Source organism: Megalops cyprinoides, chromosome 6 (genome assembly GCF_013368585.1).
Source record: "Megalops cyprinoides isolate fMegCyp1 chromosome 6, fMegCyp1.pri, whole genome shotgun sequence".
Classification (NCBI taxonomy): Eukaryota; Metazoa; Chordata; class Actinopteri; order Elopiformes; family Megalopidae; genus Megalops; species Megalops cyprinoides.
Window position 1 is genome coordinate 5,416,585 of NC_050588.1, and position 19,500 is coordinate 5,436,084.

Here is a 19,500-nt window from a genome sequence, read left to right on the forward strand (position 1 = left end):
CCGTTGCTAGTTTGGAGCGGAGTGCATGCAGATTAGCCATGTGCAGCCCAGAAACGCCAGACCAGGTTAGCAAGTTGTTCTCCTGAGATTCGTAGGGCAGTGATTCCTCCATTTTTTTTTTTTTTCTTTTTCTTCTTCAGACAACTGACAAATGTGGCTTCTCCTTTTCCACACTTAACGTCTAAAGGCTAAAGGTTTTTCTTGCTCCCATTTCTTTCCTCCAGAATACATGCAACAGCTTGGCACTGAATCATTAAGGAGTTTGTCAGAGGAAAACATAAGCAAAAGAAAGATTGCTATCCAGTCTACTGGGTATTTAAACTTAGTTTCTTACACTGAAATCAAAACTGGTCAAAAACGAGGAATTTCAGATGCGTGTTCTTTGTAACACAAAAGGGACATACTTTTTTCTAAAAACCAAAATGTGGTGTTTAGTGAATTTTAATAATGTACAGTTTTTGTGACTAAATTTATTCCTTTCTATATTTTTAGGACCAATATAATTTTTATGAGGAGGCATTAAGGAACATGTTGTACCGATGTGATGTAACACGTGTGCATTTGTAGAATGTACTGTGAGTTGAATAAACCACATCTAGTAGAGACGATGCAACTGGTGTCACCTTGTTTCTTTTCAAATCTTCCATGCACTTTGTGGTCGAATTGATGTCACATATAGCAGCTCAAATAGGCAAGGATGGTGGCTACTTGTAATATGTACCATCACTCGTATAATGTGGACTTTTGCTAGAACCGCAGGAAGCGGTGGGGATGTTGAGGCACCTGGGTTTGGTAAGTGTGACGAGATGAACTTGTGGAGGTTGTCAACATTGGCCCTGGAAGTGTCCGCCTCCTCACCTTGTTCAAAACTGATGTTGCACAGGCCTGAGGGTGTACACTTATGGATTCCAACTCCCTGGGATTCCTCCTCAACCCTACTTGGGAAGGATACTCCTCGAGTGCAGCCATGTATGTGCCTTGTCCCAGTGAAGATGTGAACATGAGAATCCATCCTGCTGCCTGTAAACTGCTGGGGTAGGCCAGTGGTGAGTCCTGTGACCTCTGTGTGCCAATGGTTTTGGTGCTCCAATGCTAAATGTGTGTTCACCTGCATTGCAATCATATATTGCTGCAAGTCAGCTGAACTTGCAACAAAGCCATGAAAAAGAGCAACTAATTTCACAGAGGGGCTGTGAGTCTTGACTGGTCATGGTGGACAATTAATGACCTTTTGATAATGTTCTCTGCCATATGGTAGCCTTGGGTGTTGGCTGTTTTCCCTGATGCTTGCCGAGTAGCCCTGAGCGGGCTGGAGGAAAACCCCCATGGAGTGTCCGTGTGCACTCCTCATGATGTCTCCCCCCTGATGTCTCTGTCTGCAGCACATGGCCCCGGCTCGGCCGTGCTGTCATTCCCAGCTGAGGCCCCTCTCCCTGGGAGTGGCAGCAGGGCCCCTCTCTGCCAGCCTCCACTGGCTCCTCCACGCAGCCGTTAGAGACACTGGTTCCATTGGTGGAGCGGGCTCGCGAGGCTGGCCGGAGAGCCTATGGGAGATGAGCGGGAGTCCTCGATACTAGAGACGTCTCCGCTGTCTCTCTGCCAGACAGGGAAGGGGCTCACGAGGGTGCCTCGGGCTGCTGCAGAAGCCTTCCTTTAAAGACAAGGAGGGTTGAGCTGTGTGCGTCAATGAGAGCGACTCTGAAGGCGCTCCTCATCCAGAGTTCTTCAGCTCTGCACGTCGGTCCGTCCCCCTGTTCTCCAGGTTTCTGCATGTGTGCCTCCATTGGTATCCCTGAGCTGGCAGTTTGAAACGGGCGGTCGTAGGGGCACATCGTGGGGGGGTGAGAGGGTGTGGGTGGTGGAGGGCGGGGGCGTGGGGGGAAAAAGAGAGGGAGGTGGGTTGTGTTATTGTCAGCACTCCTGGGGGTAGGAAGCCGAAAACTCCCCACGCAAGCGGGTTTCAACAGAGCCACTGCGCCCCCTCCATTCCACACAGGGCTTAATGCCACAAAAGAGGGGTTAAGAGGTGCAAGGGCAGTCAGCGGAGGGGGTAATCCGCTCCACAATGGGGGGAACACACACACTGCCCAACCAGCTCATTCTGGACCCGGCCTGCCGAAAAATGCTCCCCGGTCCAGCGGGGGCGGGCGTCCCGCTTCATCGGCTTTTCTCTGGCCTCAGTTTTTTTCCCCCGCCTCTACTGGAATAAGGGTGCCACCTTCTCCCTGCTGTCTACTTGGTGTGTTTTTTTTTTTTTTTTTGTTTGGACCTCACGGTTCCGGTCAACAAGCCTGTGGCCCCACAGCTGTTGTCTTACACTCCTGTGTGCTCAGCTGGACTGGCGCACTCCTTTGTTCGCCCCTTCCTAATCCTGTCGTTTCCGAAACTTTCAGCACTGTTTATCCAGCGTTCCCCATTCCCCATTGCACTGCACGCTGAAGGCGTGAGCACAGCTCTCTGTTGGGTCATATTTTTAAAAAAAAAAAAATATATATATATTAATAAATATTAAATAATAAATAATAAATATTTTCAAATCTCATGAGCGATGTAAGATCTTGAACTGCATGGTGATATGACAGTGAGGGAGGAAAAATTATGTACTGAATAACATAAAACTTACCAGATGTTTACCACTCTGGTCTCCCACCACTGCTGTCTTTCAATGAGAGATGACTCTCTTACTGTCCCTTCATGACAATGGTGATTGAACGTAAGTGTGATGAGGGAATATTGTGTGTGCCTAAAAATATCAGTTAATATGAAACATTAGGGAGAACAGAATATCATGTTGGATGTTGCGAGAGGGGTTCAGATTTGCTTATGTCCATGCATAAAGCCTGTAATAAATGAATGACAAGTAATTCAGTTGATGTACCAGCTGCCTTTGGCACAAATCATTGAGTCGAAAAATTCAGCCCTAAACAGGAAATGTACTTTTAGAAATGGTAAATCCCTCTGATGACAGCATTGGATGTTCTGTTCGTCGGGTCCAGTTTATTTGATATTAATTTATTTCATTTTTTATTATTTATTCATTTTGATTGAAAGGGATAGCAAGGTGTTTACTGTTGCAGCTTCACAAAAGGTGTCATGGCAACAGAATGGATGAAAGTGGCTGTCTCCATGGTGATGTGCGCTGTACCACACAAGTAGGTTTATGAAAGGAAAAAAAGAGTGGGGGAAAGGATTCATGCCTAGGTGGGGACAAAGAGATGGGGTATAATGGAGTTCAAACAGGTTGTAAAGTTGCCTTTTTTCATGCCAAAAAAAAGAATCCTGTTAAATGCCAGAGGGAATGGATCTCTTGCACTTTAACCCTCTGCAGGTTGAATACTCAAGATTATTCCCATCACTTCTACAGCTAATGACCTTTTGATGGTTCACTGGCACTGTCATAACAAACAAATGTTAATATTGGGTTCTTAGAGCTCTTAGTGTTCTTAAAGCTTATATTTTTAAAGGAATTCTTTTTTTCCTATCAACTTCTACTTGATAAATCCTGTCTTTGTAAAACTGGTGTGACATCATCTTTGGTCAGACTGTTAATTATAATTAAATTAGTGAGAAATGTAAACACTGAGCATAATCACAATGGTATCCAGGACCAGCGGTCATTTTGAATTTCTCCATGGTACCATGGTTTCTCTTCTCAGCTCTGACAAGACCACAACAGCTTGAACAGTTATCATTAGAATCAGCTGCATGTGGGCATGTAGGTTACCATTGTAGGCTGTACAAATGGAGAGTGTGTGTTTATGAACTATGATGAGGCCTTTTTAAGCATCACAAGAAGCTGATTACAGCCCTAAATGTGGCACAATCGCCAACCAGAGGAAAGGGGAGAAGGGAAGAGGAGAAAGCAGAGACAGAGACAGAGAGAAGAGAGGAAGGGTGTCTTTAAGGACTGAGAGACAGACAAGGGGGAGGGGGCAGTCAGGGGTATTGTAGGACCTCCTAGAAGCTCCTCCAATGGAATTAATGAGCACTTGCTCCCTGAGCAACGCAGTCCCGCAGCTCCACATGCCACGGAAGGACAGACGGACAGAGAAGGAGACGAACGCGCTCGGACTGCACTCATCATGACGCTGCGAGAGGTAAGGCTTTGGGATTTGTTGAGCCAGCTCTGGGAAAGCAACTGAGTCTGACCCGGGTCTTGAGATGGATACAATGGTTGAGGGACGCAGTGCAGAAGGACGAGAGGCAAAGTGGTAAACACTCAAGTAAATCGCAAAAAATGAATCATTGCAGCAGATATAGAACAGGTGTAAGTGACAGCCAGCAGCAAGGCTTTTACAAGCATGTGCATTGCCTTACAGGTTGAAAGTTCCATGTGGTTTTCACTTCAGAATTTAATTTCATATTGGATTAGCTGTCTTGAAGGATGAGCATTCAGAGAAGGTCTTGTTTTAGGGCTGTGAGAGATAATATGAAACGACTCATGTACTAAGGACAAAGAAATGGAATTTAAAGTGCTTCTACTCAGTCACATGCTTTTGTTACAACTGCCCACATGGCAATATCTTTAATTTTGACATTGTATATTAACCTCAAAATGGTCATGCGTTCAAAATCATGTGATCTACTAATACACCATTATATGTATGAATGGTTAACTTTTATTTATGTGTCAGAAATGGAGGGAGGTCTATCATGTCACTTTAAAAATAAAAAAATAAAAAAATAAAGACCAAAAAAACACCTGTGATGCTTTTCTGGAGATCAGTGTTTGAGGACAGACAGAGAAGGTCCTCTCTGCATGTAAATTTAGTGAAAGTGCAGGGCTGACTTAATTAGCGATCCTTTGATTGTGAGTGTGGGGCTATAGAAAAGACCATGTCTGCTTCTCAGAACAAAGGGTTCCATGACTCATGATGGGACCCAAGAGCTGTGATGTCATCTCCTTAGTGACAGGCTTGACAACCCAGCAGACGGCCTCTGATCCAGAAGTGCCAGTCTGATCAAATACCTTGTGCTTTAAATCGAGTCTGTGCAAAGATTTATGTTAACAGAAGATTAAAGTGTCACAAAATGGCATACCTGTCCTTTATTCATTTATGGTTTTCATTCTACCTGGTAAGTTAATTTAGAACCAGCACTCATTTTCAGTAATGACCTGGCCAAGAGACTGGCAAAACAGAAAACAAAGAAACAGAAATACAAATGAACAGAACAAATCAACAAGTACAGACGACAGTGAACACAGCACTAAAACATGCAAAACATACCATGCATAAAACAGGAGACATTACTCCATTTCAGTCTCTTAGGATACTTTTTCCAGTCGTAAGCTTCTGCAAATTGAAACAAATTACAAACAAAGACTGGATGGGTCTTTGGTATCATTGGTGTGATGAGCTCACTTTATCTCAAATCAGAAGGGATACAGTAGACTTACATCTCCACTGATCTCCCAGATAGTAATTGGAATACCCATAGTGGGATTTATTACTCGTTGTGAGACTATTAAAACTTTTGTTACTTATTCTTAGGAGAATATGAATATTATTACATATTCTTAGGAGTCCAGCTGTAAAAAAATAAAGAAATAAAAATGGAGAATGAAATGAAATTGAAATTGGTCAGTGAAAGCTAAGGATGAACTGCAAGGCTGAGGCCTTGCGTCAGCCCTCAGATCTGCATAGCTATTTCTCCCACCGCACTGACCTGCATCCAGGTGATGTCTCTCCCTCTTTGCATTTCCCCCCCTCAGGAGCTGCAGAGACGTCAGTTTTGGCGCGCCTTGCTGGCGGAGATCCTCGGTTCCGTGATCTTTGTGTCGGCGGTGTTGGGCTCCTCTGTGCCAGGCCCTGGGGATACAGTCAAGGGGCCTCTGTACCCTGCCCTGGCTGCGGGCATGGTGGCCGTGGCCCTTGGTCATTGTTTTGGGGACATTAGTGGCGCACAGGTGAGAGTCTGTGCAGAGGCCTCTTTTTAATTGGCCAAGACTGTCTGCTACATAGTGAAAATTGAATATAATGGAATGGTGCTGTGCAGATATACTGTTATTATACTGTGTGGATTGGCTGGCATAGCACAGTCAGTGAATGGGTAGGGCCATCCAGGTGATTTAAAGATTGGGAAATCTGCGAGGCATCTATGCAGCATTGATTGCATGATGAACACCATGCCCCGTACCTCTACTTTGAGATAATGTTTGCACAGCTATTTGTGGTCAGAACAACTAACTTAAAAGAATTTTGCTTAATCACATTGCATCAGACAGGCTGAAATGATGATCCAATAAAAAGGTTTTCATATTTCTTTTGGATACTGATTCTTGTACTTGTATGAGATATGAAAGGAACCATTTATGACAGTATGACAATGTAACGCCAGCTGGCTGGAAAAAAGTGTCGAGTCTTAAAGTCTTAGAGTCTTAAATTGGAATGTACTTTAATGTAAAAGCTAGTCGTCTTAGTCATTTAGCTCAATGAACTACATGATCAAATCAGAAAGAGCCTGAGGTTGCTCCAGGTAAACTTTGATCTCATGTAACACATGTCAAACAATCATCTAAGCTATGGCCTGCTATAGCATAGCATGATGGCAAATTATATGTACTGATATCCACACTGATATCCACACTGTGTTGACAGTATGCCTAGCATTTTCTGCTTTGTTTACATGAGGGAACCAAACTGGACCAGCGATTCCCTACCAAAAACTTGATCGCTACGATAGTGAGCTACATATCTAGCCAGCTAGCTGCAGTACTCCATTTCTGCAGCAATATTTCCAGCATATTCTACATATCAGAGCGGAATTGTTTGACACTAGCTAGGTCTCTAACAAAGCTGTGGCACCAGTTAGGTTTTACCCGCTGTATGGTACATCAATAGGAAAGTAGGGTTTCTGATATTGAAATGCTACTTTCTATCGCTTCTCATCCATTAATAGGAGATAATACTGATCGATACATGCAAGTATTCAAGTTTGAAATTCAAACTGAATTAAACTCCCTGAATGAGATGATGATAGTTAACAGGTAAGCCTACCACCATTTCAGTGACAAAACCAAGAAACATTGTGAAACATGATTTAAACTCCATCTTCCTATTTGCCTGGTAAATGCAGTTTAGCAGTTAGTATTTAATAAATTCATCATAACCTTTCCATTATTTCATTATTCTCAGACATAGTGCAACTGTGAGATATGTGTTGCTTGGATTATGTCAAAGGAGCATCACTGATCCTCCAATTGGCACCTAATTTATATGTACTTCAGTGTTGAGCGGGATTTTACTTGGGAGTTTAGAAACGCCTTGTGTGTCACCTTTGTGCCCTGTGTCTTCAAGGTGAACCCAGCTGTCACGTTAGCCTTCCTGGCGACTCGTCGGCTGGACGTTCTGAGGGCTGCTGTGTATATCCTGGCCCAGTGCCTTGGAGCCACGTTGGGTGCTGGAATTCTCTACCTGGCCCTGCCAACGAAATCTGCTGCAGAGTGTTATGTCAACAAGGTCAGCTGCAGTGGCGTTTGGGGAGAGGGATGGTATCACAGTTTGACTTAATATTGTGGCCTGAGTCCATAGGTGTTAGCCTTCCCTGCTCACATCGTGTGTGAAGACCATTTCCCCCAATTGGAAAGGATCATGCTGTTAAATATTAGCCTTCTTCTCTTCACAATTATGTTATACACAAAGTGTTTGATTGATTATTGCTTTCAGTCACACAACTCTGGGCAAGAGTAGGGAAAAGACTGAAGCACAATGAAGTTAAGCCGTTGTGGAGTGTAACTCAGAAAGGTCATGTCATTAAAGGATAATCAGTGTCCCAATGCTAAACCACAAATATCAAAATTTTGATGCAATAGGCTAAACCAAAAATAAGACGACCCATTCCTACCTGAAAGTAGGTATTACATGCTACGCATCTGTTGAAGCCTACACTGGTGCATGCACAGAATTTCTGGAAAGGCATGTACAGACTTTCCAATATAAAACAACTAACCACATTCTGAATGTACAAAGAATGCAGTACCCAGTAAACAGGTGGCTAATGTACACATTTATGTAATTATGCTGTAAAAATGGGTAAATTATGTGAAATAAATGTAGGAGGATAGCTTGTTGCAGGGCTTTGTAGCCCAGAAGCCCAGAATGAAGCTGTGATTGGGTAGTGCCACCTGGCGCTAATGCCCGAAACCTCAATTCACAAATTGCTGATCTTACCGGACTGTGATTTCTTCCCGAGAATGAAGGCTCCTTCCTCATGCTTGTGTGTCCCTGTTCCTTTGCAGGTGTCCTCTGATGGCAATGCAGGCCAAGCCCTGGGAATGGAGGCGCTGGCCACATTCCAACTGGTGTTCACCATCTTCTCTGTGGAGGACCAGCGGCGCCGGGAGGGGACTGAGCCGGGGAATCTCGCCATCGGGTTCTCCCTGAGCGCTGGAGTGCTGACCGCGGTGAGATGCGGCAGGGATTAGGCAGGGGGGACGAACAACACCGCTGACTGACCCAAACCACTGCACATCTCCTGTATGTTTCATACTATTAGCATATCGTAACAGTTTCTGTGACCAACAGGGCCTTGAGGTGGGCAAACACTCAGACCTACTTCATATGTTTCTTCTTGCCCTTGCAAGACCCTGTATTTTTAACACCATCTCAGACTAAAATCTGTACTTTTTGTCAACAGGAAGAGTAAATTTATATCCTGAATTCCACAGGGCATAGTTTACTTCAGAAATGCAGCCTGAAAAATGACCTTCTGTAGTATTGCTTTATGAAGCTTCTCACATTCAAAGACTCTCCCATCAGATACTGTTTGTCAATGGTGGATGGCATCATGTGATATTGAGGAGGCTGTGTGGTGGTAGCCTGCCATGCTAACATCACCTCTCTCTCTGGAAACTCAGGCTGTTACAACTTGGGCCTCCATTATCTATGCATATGTATTACACAAGGTGGTTGGTTTGTCCTACTAGTCACATTCCCCTCTGGGCAAAGGCAGTATTTTGTCATTGTGATTGGACAGGGGCTCTGACAGGTCATTCAATCACGAATAAGCAACACTCTGAGGCTGGAGCATATAATTTATGATGTAATAGGCCAAACTGGAGAAGGGCAACCCTTTCCATGTGGAGAAATAAGAATCCACTACTGTGCATCTCTCTGTTAAGCAGGATTCATTGTGGGGCTAGCATTGCTGAGGATGTCTTGACATCCTGTGCGATTATGTTATGTTTTAACACATGCTTTTCTGTAACACATGCTTTTTATGCGTTCTTCTTCCTGGATTGTAACTGGTATCCCATAATTCATAATTCATAATTTTCTGTGCTCAGTCTATGGGAATGGGGGGTGTGTGTCGCTGCACGTCCCTTTGCAAAAGCAGCTCCTAGATGAGGTTTCATAGGAAAGATTTCATAGGTAGGTAACTAGTAGTGGTTCTTCAGATTGTTATTCTCAAAAGTTTAAAATGCTTAAGGCAAAACATTCATTTGTATATGGATGAGTACAGATTTTAAACAAAAATACAGCAAATCCTGAGAGAACATTTTATGTGCATAATATGGAAAAATAATAGCAAGGTTTTAAGTGGCTGAAATGACAAATAGAAGCACAAATGTTTTCATAGTGCCAGCATTTTTGCTACAAACCATAGTTTGAGCATGCATGCCAGGACAAGGGAAAAATAAGATGCTATGTACACTGAAACAGAGCTGTTTGTAATGTTGTCCTGGTATGTCCTGACCTTGTGTGAAACTGCCAGGTTTCCTGTAAAGACTGTTAACTTGTAACAAATTGCAATGAGTAAAACCTTTTGAGAACAAAATGGGTTTTAGTTCTGTTCCAATTCCATTGCCTTATACTGGGCTTTCTCTGTGCAAAGTACATCTGTCACAGAGAATACTTGACCAGTGATCACTGTGATCAGCAGAAAAATCATGGACAACACAAATGACTTGGACATCATTGATGCTACATTTCTTAGCTGGTGACTGATACAGTTTTTGAATTATTTGAATAGTTTTTGAATAGTTATTCAACAATAATTGAAGAGGTTTTGTTTCAGAGAAAGCTGATCAATAGTTTTCCTATAGAATTTTTATATAACAGTTGGCTAATAAATATTTCTATAGATATGGGAACATTTTTAACATGAATTACATCTGTTTTTTATTTAATCTATGATGTTTTGACACAGAATTTTCCAAATTTGCTAATTCAGAATATTATATCAAAGTACAAACCTCTAGATCAATATGAATAGTTAGTTAACTCTCAGTATGTAGTGTGGACTGTAATTAGCCAGAAAGTATCACATTTTCTGTTTGCAATGCCATCATTGATGATTCCATCATCCACACAGTTCTCAAAGGATCTGTAGCATCACTCCACTGAGGCAGGTCTGGGACTTGCCTAGTCTCAGTCTCATCTTCTGCTGATCAGTTTTTGCCTCTCCACTCCTCTCAATGCCTGTTCAGGATCAATGGAGGGCGCTGTTGAGGCTTTTTCTCATTTCAGTGGAAAACAGGGATACTTAGCTCATATTTTCAGAAATTCCTCAGGTTTGGTGTTGTGTTTTCTTCTTTCCATCCTTAATTTTGACGAGGCAATGCTTCAGCTGCCTTCCCAGACTGACTTTCCCTTTTGCACATCAGAGTTGAAAAACGTCAGTCCTCAAAGGCAGAAGTACTTGCATTGATTTCTTCCACCTGCATATTAAACCAGCCTATTTTACTAATTAGTTCTCCTTCTGGCTGAAGAGCTGATAAGCAATCCAAGTGATTGACTGTACTTATCCACCTTTGCTGTGTATTCACTAGCTAGGCATCAAATGCTTAACATCCAAAGATCTGCTGATTGAAGGAAATGTTTCAAAATCTGTTAACATACTTTCTAGCTCTGCTTGCTTCTGGCTGTAGTTATGACAATATGGGGCCATCTTTGCCAGATGTCTTTAGCAGGTATATGAACTGATGCTGAGAGCTTAGTGTCTCTGCCTGTCTCCTTAGGGTCATTTCTCTGGGGGTAGCATGAACCCAGCCCGGTCACTGGGTCCGGCGATCATCACCGGCATATGGGAGCACCACTGGGTAAGTCCTGTAAACTTAGGCATCAGCACCTTACCAATACCCTGTAACAGTCCTGCATGATGAGGACAAAGACTTTCGCTATTATATAGGCATAGTGGTAGAAGGTGTGGTGGTAGTATATTTACACATTTATTTACATTTATTTACTAGCAGAAGGCTATATTCAGGGTGATTTACAGTGTATTAGACACTAGTGATTATAATGATTATGTTAATGAAAAATCAGTCTACAGTCTACAGTAACACTCCTTGATATCCAACAATTAGGTGTCACTGTGCTTTTGAATGATAACCTGTATTTAATGTCTCAGTTAATCAGTTACAGTGCTATACATTGTGTGTGAAGGAAAAGTTTTGTTGAAGGTACCCTTCTGCAAATTAAAAAATACTTTGCACCTCCATTTTAAACAGTAATTCCATAGTAATGTTTAATCAACACTTGACAATCAACACTTCATAATCAATCAACTGCAGCTCCGTCTGTGTTCAGACATCTCCTTCCATTATTGTCTCAACCCTGGATATTTGTTGGTTCAAGTTTGACAGTGTTGGCTCTTGGTGAATTGATGTTCTCGCAGGGCTAACTAATAAACTGTTACACAAAGAACTTCAGTCTGGAGCGTGGTCGAAGATGAGGTAGAAACAGGTTTTATTGATGGTCTTCAATACAGCAAGACTTCATACATGAAGGTCGGCTTCAGGTACTACACGCACTAAGTCTCACTTAGAGTCTTAAGCCTTGCACACTCGTCCTCACGCTCAGTCTGTCTCTAGTGCGGCTAGGTAATTCTCGCACCCACACCTAGATATATGTACACGACTCTGGTCCGTGCCACGTTGTTGTTGCGTTGCTTCTGTACTAAACAAAGAACAAAGAACATCTTATACCATCCCTGAGCTGTCCAGAGTGGTTAATTATAACTGTCCTTGCATCGCCTAGAGTCTGGCGCCTAATTGGAAAAACATTGCTTCTGAAGGTATCTCTAGATTGATAAGGAGTACACTCTGACCCAACTCCTCTTTGTCACAGACACTGACAAGGGAGGCAGAGTGGGAGAAAGTTCAGCCGGGTAGAGAACCCCTATATCACCTAAGAACAAAACCTTTATTATAAAAGAAGCTTCTAGGAACTGAGGTACCTTGGTTGTGCTGATCATCCCAAATGGTTAAACATGTCATGACTAACCTAATACTGAACTACAGCTACATGAGTGATTTCTACAGCTATATGAGTGCTCGAAATCATAGGCCTCACCGTTGGGACGGCCTTGTGCCACGTACACACTTTCAGTGTGCCTTGTGTGCATGATTAGTTCAACATAGCAGCATCTCTTGGAAAGTAGGCCACAGGTCACAACTCCGTGAGCGGCCTAAAAACTACACAGTCACATTATACACTGTGCATACTAATTCTACCAAACTAATCAGTCTACCAATATAATGAGCACTAAATAATCACCACTATTCTTCAGTCCCCCGTCTGATCATTCCCAAACTCATCAATGATCACAAAAAAGGAAAGTGATTATATGTGATAGATAAAGTGATTATATATATAAGCGAAGCGAATCTTATACTCTCAAGAGCATAGGCATCTTGCGTTTCTAGCATTAATAAAAGGAAAGGAAAGCTAATAGAAAAACGAAGTCTCAGTCAAGTTCAACGTCGTTGTCATCTGGGCCACACGTGCAGGTGTCATAGCTCTGCTGACCAAGCAGGTTACACCCTTAAAAAACAAACATATGCCCAAAATCAAAACAATAAAAGGTGTCACAATCTGAATGATCTGGGGTAACAATTCTCCCGCCCAAGATCCTAACCATGTCTCCCAGCTCCACTTCTGAGATGCTTTTAAGTGGGCCACTTGCTCGTAAATGTCTTGTACATATGTGGTGACATTAACAAACGCATCTGGTACATACGTGCAACATTCTTGTTTCAAAACTGCACATGTTCCGCCTTTATCTGCCAGAATAATGTCTAAGGCTATGCGGTTTTGCAACGTCATTTGACGCACTGAATGTAGCTCCTGATTTATCAGTGTCAATGCTCCTGCTGTATCATTAGCAATTTTGTCTAAGGCAAAAGCCATCTGCCTAATCTCATCTAATGCGACAGTAATACCATAAGTTGGAACTAATGAAGCAAAGAAACGTTGAGTTGGGGTAGCAACAGTTTCTGTGCTGTGGAACACGTCCCTCTTACCTCTATGCTTGATGTTAACCATACGCATAGCTGGTACTACATATGCCGTATAGCACGATCCTGACCATTCAGCAGGCAAATATGAATAAGCATGCTTCCCACAAACATACATTGTCCCATTTGGAGCGGCTTTGTCTTCAGCTCCTAAATTTGGCATTAAAACGAACAAGGATATTACAGCAAAATGTCCATGCCAATGCATCGCTTCCCATGGTCTTAAAGTAGAAAGACTATAGTTACATGAACTTCGTCCCAAAAACATACCCGTACCATTGTTTTCCCAACATAACATACCCTCAGGCGCATAACTCAATTTCACTCGCTCTGGGGGGCTTGATGGAATTGGTCGTGTATAGAAGGTCACGTTTCCCTCAAAGAAGGGGCTTTGTGTGTCATTATATGCTGTAGCATAGTCGGCTAATGTGAATGGAACTGATACGTATGGATATGTGTTAGAAGATGTTGGCAATAACCCACACACCCAACATGAATCTTGTCCCTTTGCCCTAGCATAGCTGTGTGCCATGGCTAGAAATGTGTTATCCCTGTGCGTATCATGATGACTTGTCATAATGTGCTTGAACTTTCAAAAACAACACAAACACCACAACAAACCACATATTCATCATAGATGTTATCACACAGAATGTCAATATATCAGTTCATAGATGATCTTGAACGATGTTCCCAAAGATTCTGTCGTCGTCCCTCAGGCACTCTCGATGACAAACGAGGCGATGTCGCAGCTCAGGAGGAGGGTCACTCGATCCACAGGTTGATCCAGGCCAGCTCCTGTAACCTCTGACTGCCCAGGACTCAGAACCCTGAAAGATACACAAACACACAAACACACAGGAAAACGACCAACACATCATAGCCGTAATGACATTTTAAGCGTCCTAACTAACTGTCAATTCCAGTAATTCCACTACTTTCCCCCGTCTGGCCCTCCAGCAGGGTCGTAACACAATGAGAAGTATTAACATGAAACAGCATGAAACATGTCATTTCATGTTTTCTTCGTCTTTAGGTAACCCCTGGAACATACTGCCTCCAGTTCTACCCTCCGACTCTTCCCATAGCGCTGCTGTTGTACTCTCCCTATTCTTTTGGGGGCTCAGCTAATTTACAATGACTTGCATGAATCCATTTCTGCTTCCCCTGCACCTTGACTGCAGCGTCTGTCACCAATAACACCTGATAGGGTCCCTCCCATTTCGCTTCCAATGGTAACCTTTGGGGCTTGTGAACCATGACCCATTGACCAGGTACTAAAGAATGTCCCCCGTCAGGTGGCTGTTTCCACGCCTCCACCACCTGCTGGGCAGCTGTTCGAACTGCTTCAGTCAATTCAGTGCAATAAGAAATCAATTCCAATTCGTCAATTCATTGGCGCACATACGTAAGGTCCGTCGTTCCGTTGTTCAATTGCCGCTGCGAGGGGTTGCATGGAGGGGGCTACTCGTGTCCCAGAAACAACTCCAAGAGTTCCCTCTGCTTCTCTTCACTCAGGTTCTTGAATTCCCGAACCAAGTTGTCTTCAGCATCCTTATGCTGTGGACTGTTGCCTTTTCGGTTTCCCGTGCGGCATTCTCTAGCCCAATGTCCGTACTTCCCACACTTCCTGCAGGCTCCTGTCTTGCCCTTCTGATTCTTCTGCTTCTGTGCAGCCACATTGCGGATCTTGCATTCAAGATCTGTTTCCACTCTTCTTGCTGCTGTCACCAGGTCTTCAAATGTTGTGCGGTTATCTTCCCATCCAGGCGTGCTCAACTTGACCGCCTTCCGCACTTCAGGTAACAGGCCTTGCATGAATGTTGCCTTCAGTGGGCCATTCGCATTCCCTCCGATGTTCCGTTCATTGAGGCCTTCTATTCCAGAATGTCTCAGGAACAGCTTGGAAAACCGGTCTGAGTAGTCATCAATTGCTTCTCCGGCTTTCTGGATGCAGGCAGCAATTTTTCCCCAATCTGTTGTTGCTCTTGTAGCTCGTTGGATCCACAGACGAATTGCTTCCCAGGCATTACCCAAATTCTGTCTATCATCTCCCAATGCTGTTTCAACTTCATGAGTCACTCTAGCGATTTCAGCAGTGTTAAGCACTGTACACAGTAACTGAAGGCCATCACTGGGATGCAGGCGATAGATGTGACGCAAACGCTCAATTGTTGTCCAAGTCTCCATCCCTGCCTTGCGTGGATGCTGCAGGCCTTTGGACCACTTATCAATTTCTTCTGGCTTGCATGCTTTGTGAGCGTAGATCATCTGATCCCCGTGCCTTTTCACCACTAGGGGCCTTAAGCGCCTTTCACTGTTGGGCTCAGAATCATCTGCAACAACCGTGCTTTCCTCGTCATCATCACTAGAGGCGCCCATTGCCATTGCTCTGAATGCATATCGTCTTTCAAACTGAACTGCTTCCTCCATTTCCGCATACGGGTAGACACTGTAGGGAGGAGCAGTGGGGCAGGCGTGAGCTCCCCTTTCAACTGTAGCTCCGCCCCTGCAGTAGGGCTCCTGCTCCTTCCCATTTTCTCTCAGTCTGCCTCTGAGCTCCGACAGCTCCTCTTCTAGCCTCTTGCATTTCACATTCTTTTCTCTTATCTCCTCAGCCAACGCCCTGACATTTTCTTTCTCGTGACTCAATTGCCTCTCAGACTCCGAAATTACTTGCTTTTCGTATCTTTTCCGCAATTGACCCAACACCACCAAAGTTAATGGCACTCTTTCTTTTTCAGGCACACGTTGCGACTTTCCCCAAGCTTTCTTAACATCATCAATTGGCCACACACCACCAGATTCAAGCTCAATCCCATACTTTTGCTCAATCTCTTTTTCAACTTGTTCCAATTTAAAAGTGGACCGCAAATACGCCGTACTCATTGCCACCATTGTCTCAAAATCAACATCGGGCGCAGCTCTCCCACCCTTCTCAGTAGTAGGAATCTGCTCCGTTTTGTCAGCACCAGGTTCAGAGTTTCCCTGAGCACCCGCCATTATCATTAATCTCAGGCTGTTGTCACACCAGTGCTAGTTCTCTCACTAGGAAAACTCAGATGTCTTTTACACACTACTCTCCTCCTCCCGGAGAGTTTCACTCCGTCGGTTGTTTGAATAGAGCTCTTTATCCAAACACCGTAAACCACAAGATATATACACACACACTCACTCGCTCACTGTCGACAGTACAAAAACACATAAAACAAATAAAACACATCAACGTCTAGACAGCTCTTCCGTTCCCTGACGGGCTTCTACAGATCTATTTCAAACTGTAGGAATATCGCGATCTTCCGTGACAAGGCACGTGCATCCACGAATTCAAGCGTACACATACAAATGCCAATTTTCCACCAGTGTACCCTTACTCGTAGGATATCCGCTATAGCGCTCTCCCAAAGGAGCTATGCATTTAACCGGTCACTACAGACTCTTTTTCTCTGCAGTCAAGGTGCACCACACACTTTGCAGTTTGCAAATTTTCTTTCACCCTCGTGTACACATCAAACATACAATGATTACAGCTCTCTCATTGTAGGCACGTATCTTCACAGTTCTTTGTCTAACTGTTAGCCTTTACTTATACTCTGCTGGAACCCAGCAAGGTAAGGAAAGGGGCTCACCAATTGTTAGAGAAGATCAACAGATGTTGAAAGCGCGCAAGTGTCTTCTCTTCACTTTCTGGCAGGATCTCTCCTTTTCCTCGTGGATCCGAGTCACGGCACCAAGTTGTTGGCTCTTGGTGAATTGATGTTCTCGCAGGGCTAACTAATAAACTGTTACACAAAGAACTTCAGTCTGGAGCGTGGTCGAAGATGAGGTAGAAACAGGTTTTATTGATGGTCTTCAATACAGCAAGACTTCATACATGAAGGTCGGCTTCAGGTACTACACGCACTAAGTCTCACTTAGAGTCTTAAGCCTTGCACACTCGTCCTCACGCTCAGTCTGTCTCTAGTGCGGCTAGGTAATTCTCGCACCCACACCTAGATATATGTACACGACTCTGGTCCGTGCCACGTTGTTGTTGCGTTGCTTCTGTACTAAACAAAGAACAAAGAACATCTTATACCATCCCTGAGCTGTCCAGAGTGGTTAATTATAACTGTCCTTGCATCGCCTAGAGTCTGGCGCCTAATTGGAAAAACATTGCTTCTGAAGGTATCTCTAGATTGATAAGGAGTACACTCTGACCCAACTCCTCTTTGTCACAGACACTGACAAGGGAGGCAGAGTGGGAGAAAGTTCAGCCGGGTAGAGAACCCCTATATCACCTAAGAACAAAACCTTTATTATAAAAGAAGCTTCTAGGAACTGAGGTACCTTGGTTGTGCTGATCATCCCAAATGGTTAAACATGTCATGACTAACCTAATACTGAACTACAGCTACATGAGTGATTTCTACAGCTATATGAGTGCTCGAAATCATAGGCCTCACCGTTGGGACGGCCTTGTGCCACGTACACACTTTCAGTGTGCCTTGTGTGCATGATTAGTTCAACATAGCAGCATCTCTTGGAAAGTAGGCCACAGGTCACAACTCCGTGAGCGGCCTAAAAACTACACAGTCACATTATACACTGTGCATACTAATTCTACCAAACTAATCAGTCTACCAATATAATGAGCACTAAATAATCACCACTATTCTTCAACAGGGATTATAAATCACAGAGGAGGAAAGTCTCCAGAAATACAGTATGTGTTATCTAAAGAGCCTGAATCCTGCTCATATGTCCTTTCGAAAACATGACGTTTTTCCATCTTCTATTGGGAGTCCCAACCATGACTGACTTCATGACTGACCCATTACTGGGTTTTGAGTATTAATTCTGAAATGTGATGAGGTTTCGAATTGTGCATTAATCTAAACCAGGGTGTATGTATATGTATATGTGTGTGACATAGATCCTTCAGTATGTATCATGTGTTTGCTAACAAAAACAAGGTCACAGAGGATGCCAATATCTGGATATTGTATTTTTGAATCATGTAGAAATGTCATATAGCATCTTACAGAAAAGCAGCAATTGTCTAAGTCATCTCAATCTTCTTAATAATGGATACTGCAGTGGAGAGTGGAAGGTTCAATGTCTTGTGAATTCATTTTGTAGCCATCACCTGACTTTTGGAGATTAATGACTGTTTGAAATTTTCAGACCACTTTCTAGCTGTAACCTCAGTGATGAGGTGACGCTGGGAATGGATTTTTAACTCTTGCGCATAACAAGTTACAAAATATGAACTTACAGTTGAAAATTTATTGGATTTTATTTTAGATAATTATGAGGTGTGAATAAATCTGAATCTGAAGTTTTAAAATAATGAACAATAACTACTGTTTGCAGTCCTTGTAGTATACAAGCTGTACTATGTATATACCCAAGTACTATATATCCAATTGTGTACTTGCATACTTGCAATTCCTCTGCTAATTGATTTGTTTTTGTTTATCGAGGGTTTGAATACATCAGAGACCGCTGTATACTCACACAGACACACACAGACACACACACACACACACACACACACACACACACCAATATACTCCTGGAGGTCCCTCAAATTTAGCACTTCCTATTTCTTCCTCCTTTGTGTCTCCAAAAGGTGTACTGGATCGGCCCCGTGCTGGGAGCGATCCTTGCCGGGGTGTCCCACGAGTTCTTTTTCGCGGCCAGTGCCTCGCGCCAGAAGCTGGTGGCCTGCCTCACCTGCAAGGACATCGAGATCGTGGAGACGGCCAGCGTGTCCCGCTCCTCGCTGTCCACGGTCACACAGACCGCCATGAGGGCCAAGCAAGCCAACAAACACGACCACAACTGAGACCATTTCACAGGCAACAGCTCTCACCAAAAAACACCCTCAGATTACACCAGTGCTCATCGTAATAAGAATAATCTTTGAGAAAGCATACTGCAGTATGCTATTCTGTAGCAGCATACAGAATCTTACTCAAGTTTGAATATCAAACTTATTGGACTTATGGACTTATTTTTCTAAGAAGCATTGCTCTACAGCCTGCTTTACCTACAATACACTTACTTTTTGTAATTTATCTTGTACAGAACAAGTTGTAAAGACAGAAAAAAATGCATTTAATGAAGTTGGACACACCAATACCTAAGTATAACTTCTCCGAAATTATACAGTTGTATAAATTAATAATATGGCATGTTAAGGCCTTGTCAATTTCCCTGGATGAAAATATCTCTGGAACAAATGAATCATGTATTTTTTTTTAGAAATGCTACAC

General features: G+C 43.3%; 1 protein-coding gene across 1 annotated transcript; it reads left to right on the top strand.

Annotated features, from left to right (window-relative positions):
* Positions 1-4,082: 4,082 nt before the first annotated feature.
* On the top strand, positions 4,083-19,070 carry LOC118779980 (aquaporin-4). The gene is made up of 6 exons (XM_036532350.1): positions 4,083-4,097; positions 5,714-5,908; positions 7,299-7,460; positions 8,240-8,404; positions 10,961-11,041; positions 18,855-19,070. The coding sequence occupies exons 1-6, from the start codon at positions 4,083-4,085 to the stop codon at positions 19,068-19,070; spliced, it is 834 nt and encodes a 277-aa protein (XP_036388243.1).
* The last annotated feature ends 430 nt before the right edge of the window (positions 19,071-19,500 follow it).